At 34.1% G+C, this 10,637-nt stretch overlaps 1 protein-coding gene across 1 annotated transcript; it reads right to left on the reverse strand.

Annotated features, from left to right (window-relative positions):
• Window positions 1-7,433: 7,433 nt before the first annotated feature.
• Window positions 7,434-10,637, reverse strand: LOC111695108 (uncharacterized). Its single transcript, XM_023464298.1, has 5 exons — window positions 10,534-10,637; window positions 9,754-9,807; window positions 8,533-8,627; window positions 8,032-8,166; window positions 7,434-7,801 (listed from the first exon to the last, which is right to left on the reverse strand). Exons 1-4 carry the CDS (start codon window positions 10,615-10,617, stop codon window positions 8,079-8,081), a joined length of 321 nt encoding a protein of 106 aa, XP_023320066.1. The 5' UTR covers window positions 10,618-10,637; the 3' UTR covers window positions 7,434-7,801; window positions 8,032-8,078.

Below are 10,637 nucleotides of genomic sequence, written 5' to 3' on the forward strand. Positions count from 1 at the left end.
GATATAAAAGAATGAATTATATACCAACTACTGGAGCTATGTGGAAGTAGTGCGGATATAAAAGAATGAATTATATACCAACTTCTGGAGCTATGTGGAAGTAGTGCGGATATAAAAGAATGAATTATATACCAACAACTGGAGCTATGTGGAAATAGTACGGATATAAAAAAATGAATTATATACAGTGAAACCCTTAATAACGAATACATTGAAAGAATTTATCAAATGTCGTATTCTTCACTTTATGATAATGGAATGTTGCAGATATTTAGTTTTAAAATTAAATGATTATATGGAGCTCTTTAAAACTGTTCCCACATATTCATGGCTATTTATTTAATTTCGCAAAAACTGTAATTTACGTAATATAGTATAAAACTCATTGAAAAAATTGTCAAGACGACATTTGATAAATTCTTCTGATGTATTCGTTATTAAGGGTTTCACTGTACCAACTACTGGAGCTATGTGGAAGTAGTGTGGATTTAAAAGAACGCATTTTATACCAGCTACTGGAGCTATGTGGAAGTAGTGCGGATATAAAGAATGAATTCTATACCAACTACTAGAGCTATGTGGAAGTAGTGCGGATATAAAAGATTGAAATATATTCCAACTTCTGGAGCTATATGGAAGTAGTGCGGATATAAAAGAATGAATTATATTCCAACTACTGGAGCTATGTGGAAGTAGTGAGGATTTAAAAGAATGAATTATATTTCAACTACTGGAGCTTTGTGGAAGTAGTGCGGATATAAAAGAATGAATTATACACCAGCTACTGGAGCTATGTGGAAGTAGTGCGGATATAAAAGAATGAATTATATACCAACTACTGGAGCTATGTGGAAGTAGTGCGGGTATAAAAGAATGAATTATATACCAACTACTGGAGCTATGTGGAAGTAGTGCGGATTTAAAAGAATGAATTATATACCAACTACTGGAGCTATGCAAAAGTAGTGCGGATTTAAAAGAATGAATTTTATACCAACTAGTGGAGTTATGTGGAAGTAGTGCGGATATAAAAGAATGAATTATATACCAACTACTGGAGCTATGTGGAAGTAGTGCGGATATAAAAGAATGAGTTATATTCCAACTACTGGAGCTATCTGGAAGTAGTGCGGATATAAAAGAATGAATTATATACCAACTACTGGAGCTATGTGGAAGTAGTGCGGATTTAAAAGAATGAATTTTATACCAGCAACTGGAGCTATGTTGGAAGTAGTGCGGATATAAAAGAATTAATTATATACCAACTACTGGTGCTACGTGGAAGTAGTGCAGATATAAAAGAATGAATTATATACCAACTACTGGAGCTTTGTGGAAGTAGTGCGGATATAAAAAAATGAATTATATACCAACTACTGGTGCTATGTGAAAGTAGTGCGGGTATAAAAGAATGAATTATATTTCAACTACTGGAGCTATGTGGAATTAGTACGGATATAAAAGAATGAATTATATACCAGCTACTGGAGCTATGTGGAAGTAGTGCGGATATAAAAGAATGAATTATATACCAATTACTGGAGCTGTGTGGAAGTAGTGCGGATATAAAAGAATGAATTATATTCCAACTACTGGAGCTATGTGGAAGTAGTGCGGATATAAAAGAATGAATTATATTCCAACTACTGGAGCTATGTGGAAGTGGTGCGGATATAAAAGAATGAATTATATTCCAACTACTGGAGCTATCTGGAAGTAGTGCGGATATAAAAGAATGAATTATTTACCAACTACTGAAGCTATGTGGAAGTTTAGCGGATTTAAAAGAATGAATTATATACCAACTACTGGACCTATTTGGAAGTAGTGGAGATATAAAAGAATGAATTATACACCAGCTACTGGAGCTATCTGGAAGTAGTGCGGATATAAAAGAATGAATTATATACCAACTACTGGAGCTATGACATAGCTCCAGTAGTTTAAAATACAAATTAATATCATAATTTCAGTTAACTTTTAACACAAAACATTCACAATTGTGTTGAATATCTAAGGTAGTCTACGTACTTTGGGCCGGACGATATGTTGGCCGCTAGATGTCTCTTGCTAAATTCTTATCTGATAGATAGATAAAGACGTCAAGTTGTCGACCAATGTAGTTTATGAAAGGAACGGCCTCAGGCGTAAACAAATGTCGGATGAATTTCCAACGCCTCGTCTTTAAAATTAGCAAAGATCTTTCCACCCCACCATCTTCTCTCAGTATTACTGTAAACTTATAGTTCAAGTATCTAACCTCACAATATTAATGTTCACACACAACATACAAGTTGTACTTTGATCCTCAAGTTTAGAAACAGGATTCAACATTTAATGAGAAAACGTTTCAATTTGTGATAAATCCAGGTTAATACATTATTATCAGTGGGAAATATTTTTGCATATATTACTTGGGTCGTCTCTACTGGAAGGTCCAAAACTATAACTGTATCCACCTCGTATGCACCGAATTTGGCCTTACTAAGACTTGTTTCTTATGTATTATTTGCAAATGAATTATATACAAACTACTGGAGCAATGTGGAAGTAGTGCGGATATAAAAGCATGAATTATATACCAACTACTGGAGCTATGTGGAAGTAGTGCGGATATAAAAGCATGAATTATATACCAACTACTGGAGCTATGTGGAAGTAGTGCGGATATAAAAGAATGAATTATATACCAGAGCTATTGGAAGTAGTGCGGATTTAAAAGAATGAATTTTATACCAGCTCCTGGAGCTATGTGGAAGTAGTGCGGATATGAAAGAATGAATTATATACCAACAGCTGTTATACTCCCTGGACTAGACTAAGAGCAGCTATAATCCCAGAACTAGACCAGGAGCAGCTATAATCCCAGGACTAGATCAGGAGCAGCTATAATCCCAAGACTAGATCAGGAGCAGCTATAATCCCTAGACTAGACTAGGAGCAGCTATAATCCCTGGACTAGACTAGGAACAGCTATAATCTCTGGACTAGACTAGGAGCAGCTATAACCCAAGGGCTAGATTAGGAGCAGCTTTAATCCCCGGACTAGACTAGGAGCAGCTATAATCCCTGGACTAGACTAGGAGCAGCTATAATCCCTGGACTAGAAGAGCAGCTAAAATCCAAGGACTAGACTAGGAGCAGCTATAATCCCAGGACTAGACTAGAAGCAGCTATAATCCCTGGACTAGACTAGGAGCAGCTATAATCCCTGGACTAGACTAGGAGCAGCTATAATCCCTGGACTAGACTAGTAGCAGTTATAATCCCTGGACTAGACTAGTAGCAGCTATAACCCAAGGACTAGACAAAGAGCATCATTGATCCTAACATCAGGGAACTAAAGACAGGATCTAGTCTAAATATTAAAACCTGAGAAGATCAAATCTTTGCACCTCTAATATTTGTTAAGTTATCTATGAATACATGATGGTACGTACTGATAATACAGTCATCTCAGTAGATAAGGGGAAACTCAATGTCCGCAGCGTAAGCTTTTAAATCAAAAGATATAAGTATTATTCTTGGGATATGTGGAAACCAAGAGATATTTAAGATATGAATTAACGTAAATATGTTGGTTGTGTGAGTGTCCGACAACTTAAATCAATTCACATGGGGTGCCAGAAACCAACCGAGCACTAAAAAAACAAAGTTTTTGCCAAAAACTCAAATTTTCTAGTCCCTATATCTGCGCAACATGGTGGTGTAAACCTTTGACATTTCAAACGGAGACTTTTTGGTAGAATTGATTGTTTGAAATATCAAAGGTCTTCAAGTCAGGTTACAAAGATATAGGGGTTGAAAATCAGACTTTGTGGCAGAAACTTGGTTCCTTTTTTACAGATTAAATAAGATTTAGAAGTTTTGACCCCTCTTTAGCGGTTAAAGGAACTGTAAGCGTAATTTCAAGTGACCCTCCATGCAGAGATTGCAATGCCCGATTCAATATTTACAACAAAAGTTTTTTAAAAGCTTTTTATGATTTAGATTGAATTAGATATTAGATATTCGTGTTTTTGTTTCCTTAGATTTTTTATTTTCATTTGCGGGTTCTCTGCGAAAGTGACTGCACGCATTTCTTGATTCTAAACAACAGTGACGAAATAAACACTTTTCTTCCACATTTTTGATCAGATTAAGGTTTCAAGGGAGCCGTTATAAATCAGGCATTGTCATCTTTGCATGGAGGGTCACTTAATATTTACGTGATTAAGCTTAGTTCCCAGAAGGATCTGTTGGCCACCATTGTCAAGGACGTACACCTGAGCTAGGCACCAAACAAGGCCTTTTACAAGGTCGTCGTCGACTGCATAGTCGAGAATGTGCACGTCACAAATTAAAATGTCCCGACAAACTTGTCAATACCACGTTACCATAGTTGAAAACTGAAAGGTGGTAAAGGAAGCCTTTTATTTGATAGTTTGTTAATCCCAGAAATTGAGAAATTGTTAAATTTACACCCCCCCCCCTAGAAATCCTTATTTACACCCCTGGTCCTGTAGATGATAACTTCACTGCATTTGCAGCAATATACAGATAAGTTTTGAATCGACGGGAGGTAATTCAGCGACCTTGCTCAAATTCATAAAAATATACATATCTTACTATATTGAGTGATATAAAAATGGTATGAATTTGGTTGAATACAAATGAAGTTGACATAATTATGATTAAAATATAAAAGATGTAAAAAGTAGAATATGCAGAAGAATGGAGTAGGGTATATTCCTAGAGAACGATTTTTGGACCCCCCCCCCAGGCCCGGCTCCTATCAATTTTGTACATGGATCTTACAGAAAGTGTCTCAACTTAACCTAACCCGTGGCGTGGCCGCAGCGCTCGGCCCCGTAGCCCATCCTAGCAGCAGCGCTCGGCCCAGCAAATGTCTTAACCTAACCTAATTCTAAATAATGCTAAATAAATACTAATTTGGTCATAAACAAAATTGAAAGGAGGGGGGAGGGGCTTGGGGGGGGGGGTCCAAAAAACGTTGACTAGGACAGACCCTGGAGTAGAATGTAGCAGTATTTAGTATGAATGAAAAAGAGTTGAAAAGTGTAAATAAATAAAAAGGAAACTGCTGCAGAGTATAGAAGTTTAGATTATTCTTAGCTCCAACTTTATATGAAAAGTTGACAAAATTCTCAGTTTTTATTTGAAAACTTTTCCTCGAAGAATTAAGAAAGCTTAACGGGGAAATCCCATTTATTTTCCTTCAATAAAGAAATTAACATTGCGAGATAATACAGAAGTTATAGTTTCTAACTTCAACTCAAAATAATGAATAAAATACATTGTTTTTATACTTTCTCAACATTAAAAATTAATAATTCAATTTCGCAGTACTTCTAGAGAATTAATAACTGGAAAAAGATAATAATAAATGCCTTAAACTCACATTATACTTTTTTTTGTGTTATGCAACAATTTTCATTGAATCCCGCTAATCTAAAAACTTGCGGTAAAAAATTCACAATTCCTTTTCTATTTCTTGATTTTGTGAATTGTTCAGTCTCCCTTAGGAGGTGTGGCCTTTGTCACAAACTTAAATTTTCTAATTAATTTATATATCGTGTAAACCATTCATATTTCAAAATTAAAAGTTTTTATCAAGCAAAGTTCATACTTTAAAATACCTAAGGTCGATATTCTACGACATTAGATTTCTAAGATAAATGCGTCGGTCTATACCAGATTCACAAACGTACCAGAACCTTTGAATTCCGTAACAATTAGGAAGATTTCGTCATTTTTTTCTCTGAAAAATTGTTATTTTCTGAAAATTTCCTTCTTTGTTATGCATAAATCCGCAAGTCCTTAGTGCAGAGAAAATGCATTTGGAAATTATCAATTTTCAGATAAAAAACAAGGATATCTTAATCATTTTACTCAGATGAAGGTTTTAAAGGTAACGTTGTGAAACGTGGCATTGCCTTGTTTAAATATAGAGTCACGTCGACACTACAGCTTCAACAAGAAATAGTTAGTTATTTTTACATTTTACAGGGTGTCCCAATAAACATGAGAATTCAGTGACGAATTCGATATAGTTTTTTTAAAAGAATTCTTTGATTTAGTATAGTAATACCTACTAAGAAAACTGTAGAGTTCACATTTTGTTTGTTTATGTTTTGACTGCATACGGTTGTACTTAGTATAACAAGAAAATTGCAGTATACAAACAGAGTAAACTTTTCCGTATTCACTGTTCATCTTGCGGAAGACATTTCATAAAATAAACTCTAGCAGACATAATAATATTATGGCTCTTGAAATAGGTATTACTATGCTAATTCATAACAAAGACGATATCGAATTCGTCACTGAATTCCCATGTTTTTTTGGGACACCCTGTATGTTTAAAGAGAATGTAAGCGTAATTTCAAGTTAACCTCCATGCAAAGAAGGCAGTGACCGAAACCCTTAAAAGCTTTATCTGATCAATTAAAAATTATTTATTCATATTTACGATTTTTAAAACTATTTATTTTCAATAAAGGGTTTTCTACAAAAGTGACTTGCGCATTTCTACTGCAGGAAAACATCTTATTATTATCAGAATAAAAAAATGTTAACCCCAAAAAATGACAATACGTCATTGATCAGATAAAGGTTTCAAGGGTTTTGTTGTGAATCGTTCATTACCATCTTTGTTTGGAGGGTCACTTAACCTTACGCTTACAGTCCCTTTAAACTTTAAAAGAGAAAAGATAAGTTTAGTTCTAAATAAATGTATATTCTTGATATCAACATGTTCTTTAGAATACAAATATTCCCGACAAAATATCTCCATATTAGAGAAAGTTTAGAACACTAAATAGTAGATTTGAATTGTAGATAAAACTGGGAGAATAGAATACAAGAATACTGAGATGCAAGTTAGACAAATCTTATTTATCATTTTTATAAATATTGATCTGAATTGTAATTGTAAACTTAGTTATAAAAAACTGATTGAACTATACATAAACAGATCTGTACAGTTCTGAATTGTACAGTTATTTGAATGGTACATTTTGCTGAACTATACCGTTAACTGAATTGTACAGTTAACTGGACTGTCAAGTTAACTGAATTGACTGTTAACTGGATTGTACAGTTACCTGAATTGTACAGTATATTGAACTGTACAGTTAACTGAATTGACAGTTAACTGGATTGTACAGTTACCTGAATTGTACAGTATATTGAACTGTACAGTTAATTGAATTGTACAGTCAACTGAATTGTACAGTTACCTGAATTGTACAGTATACTGAACTGTACAGTATACTGAACTGTACAGTTAACTGAACTATACAGTTAACTAAACTATACAGTTAACTGAATTGTAAAGTTAACTGAATTGTACAGTTAACTGAACTATACAGTTAACTGAACTATACAGTTAACTGAATTGTACAGTTAACTTTACTATACAGTTAACCGAACTATACAGTTAACTGAACTATACAGTAACTGAATTTGTCTATTCATCGAACTGTTTACAAAAGGTTACATGTCGACAAGGATACAAAAACTTGTACAAATTACCCGGATTCTTGATTGATATTATTGCTCTGGGAAGAATTTATAAAACATAGCTCAGGTTTCCTGCTCTCCAAGTTTTGTGAAATGTCCGACTTTCCTTGATGTGTTGGACTGGAACTTAAAATATTTTGATCCTGAGGAAGTATTTGTGTATAGTTTGAAAGGTTTGACTCCAAACTATAGGTTTGAATCCGTCCTAGGTTCTCTGAAGAGAGATCTCTGATATCATCTTCAGAACAGGATTCAACAAAACCTGTCAGATCCCCTAAATTTGTGTTTGTTCAATGGGGGCGTAAGATTCTCCAGAAATCAATCTGCAAATCTATCAATCTACCTGTCTACCTGTCTACCTGTTTACCAGTCTACCTGTCTACCTGTCTACCAGTCTAACTGTCTACCTGTCTATCCGGATTACCTGTCTACCAGTCTTCCTGTCTACCTGTCTACCTGTCTGCAAGTCTACCTGTCTACCTGTCTACCTGTCTACCTGTCTACCTGTCTGTATGCTTCTATTGTTGGTTTTCTTCTTGTTCCTATTCTCCTCATGATTGAATAAACATGAACCATGACGGATACTCAGCTTCTAGTAAAGACACCTGAACACAAGAACTCAGCTTGTAACATAGACACCTGAACACAAGAACTCAGCTTGTAACAAGACACCTGAACACAAGAACTCACAAGAACGGAGACAATAAAAATCTATTTTTCAAATCTATACAAACTTTGTAAATATTAGAAGGTTAGACAGGAAATAACATTTGGACCTGTTGACCTGAACCTTCAGAATCCAACATTATTAAGGTTTGGTCGTATTTACTCTGTTTACTATAGTAAATATTCGTTTTAACTGAGGTTAGATGTAGCGAAATGTTCCGGTCTCTGAACTTTTCAACCTTCTTTTCAGCAGTATCACGAACTCCGAATACTAAGGTCTGTAATACGTCTCTTTAGTCGCATTCTGTATGGGTAACCCAATGTATGATTATTTATTACCCAATGATAAGAAAGACGAGGAGAAGGAACAGGGTTAAGGTAAGGATGATTTCAGTTCCAGACTCCAGGGTAAAGTTAAACCCTCCCTCTCCGTTCTAAAGTTAAACGAAAAATTGTAAAGTTAATTCTAAGTGACCCTTCATTCAACGATTCACCACACTACCCTTTAAAATTATAAATTCTCCGAAAAAAACACATTTAAATTGTGAATCGATAATGGTATTCTTATACGAAAAGATAGGTGTAACAATTGCAGCTAGCTTAGCAGTCCAATTTTGCCAAAAAAAGTTTTTTGCATTAAACAAAATATCTGTGGATTTTTGTGGTATCTTAAAATTTAAATATCTCTGTATTCTTTTGTCCTATTTGTGTTATCTCTTGTCCTACATGTATAATCTCATCCTTTCGTGTAATCCATAGAGAATAGAATATATAGAGAGGAATTTACTAAAAAAAAGTGTAAAACGGCCATTTTGTTGTACTGTTTCCATACTGCAGGTGTACTTTACATATTTATGCTATATAACCTGTTGGGCCCTGGAATATCATTTTATAGAAAATCTAAAATTATTGTTAAAAGAAAACCAAATTATGAAATAGGCTAGTTTCATAATTGACCAATGATCATTTCACAAAGACTCTATGCCTTCCACTGTACAAACAATGATTTTCCGTTATAACTATAAATCAAATGATGTTTTAATTCACTTAATTCATTACAAAGTTTATTTAACAGCTTTAAAAATTTCGAAATTGAAATGAATAGTCTAGGGAACATACTGTATTTATGTACTCTACTGCATATAATTTGTGAACATTTACATGATTTGTACACTTTGAACTCCCTTTCAGGCTGAAAGGGACTGAAAAAATTCATACCGAGAGATTCTTTTAATTCCTCTCTATATATTCTATTCTCTATGGTGTTATCTCTTGTCATATCTATGTAATCTCTTTTCATATCAATGTAATCTCTTGTCCTCAATGTGTAATCTCTTGTCCTCAAGGTGTAATCTCTTGTCATATCTGTGTAATCTCTTATTCTAATTATTTAATCTCTTTTCGTATCTATGTAATCTCTTATTATATCTGTGTAATCTCTTGTTATATCTGTGTAATCTATTGTCCTTTATAGGTGTAATCTCTTGTTATATCTGTGTAATCTATTGTCCTTTATAGGTGTAATCTCTTGTGCCCTGTATATTTGTTATTATAATTTACCTGGTGCGAATACTTTTTTTGAATTCCAGCAACTGTGGATTCTAAGAAGCATTCCTAAATGCAGTTTTTTTTAAAGTGTCTTTTTTCATTTCGTTAAAAGATAGATAAAAATTCACCTAAAAAAGATAGAAAATTGTGCTGTGTATAATTTGTGAAAATTTACATGAATTGTACACTTTGAACTCATTTTCAGATACAAAATTCTAATCTCTGTACTGTGCGTAGAACGCAGTTGATACAGTTAGGATAGATCAAGGTTATAATGCAAGGAAAATTGATTGCAGTTGTGTATACTCTGCGTACATATTGAAACCAGTTCTCTCTGGGCGGAATTTGTAAACAAGAATAGATGCATCAGTGTTCGTTTAGTATCCGAGGATGTTAAAAGCATTAAATTTTGATAATTTTGATAATTTACATAACAGTTTCCTATGGCCAAAATATTTCATTGATTTTTTATTTTTATATTTCATTGATGGATCCCATGTGAGGCTTCGACATCCGTCTTGTTTTTACATTACCACCCAGAGACAGTACATTGCAGTACAAAAGATGCGTACGCCTGTGAAATAACTTTCCTTGCATTATAACCTTGGGATAGATTAAAAATTCGAAATTTGAAAAAGTGACGATTGTTGATAATTAATAAATCAGGAATGAAACTGATCTATTGGTAAAATTTGATCAAAGATGGTTCACAGTCATAATCATGGTAGAATCGAGTAAGGGGGTAGGCGAGACTGAGAAAAAGGACGAAATTGGCCACCCCCTAGTTGATACCTGTATTTTCCTAGGTCTGGAGCTAATCTCACAAAGACAAGTAATCTCTGTAGTGTAGGGTTTACACAAATAAACAGTCAACATTTCTTATTTTTTCTAAAATA

Source organism: Eurytemora carolleeae, unplaced genomic scaffold, assembly GCF_000591075.1.
Source record: "Eurytemora carolleeae unplaced genomic scaffold, Eaff_2.0 scaffold198, whole genome shotgun sequence".
NCBI classification, from domain to species: domain Eukaryota; kingdom Metazoa; phylum Arthropoda; class Copepoda; order Calanoida; family Temoridae; genus Eurytemora; species Eurytemora carolleeae.

Bases quoted from the DNA above. Each gene is read 5' to 3' on its own strand.
- LOC111695108 (XM_023464298.1), bottom strand. From the start codon at position 10,617: ATGTTGACTGTTTATTTGTGTAAACCCTACACTACAGAGATTACTTGT. The intron at 9,808-10,533 runs GTATCAACTAGG...AACTGCATTTAG, and splicing joins CCAGACCTAGGAAAATACAG to GAATGCTTCTTAGAATCCAC. The intron at 8,167-8,532 runs GTAATAAATAAT...TCTTGTGTTCAG, and splicing joins CTCGTCTTTCTTATCATTGG to GTGTCTATGTTACAAGCTGA.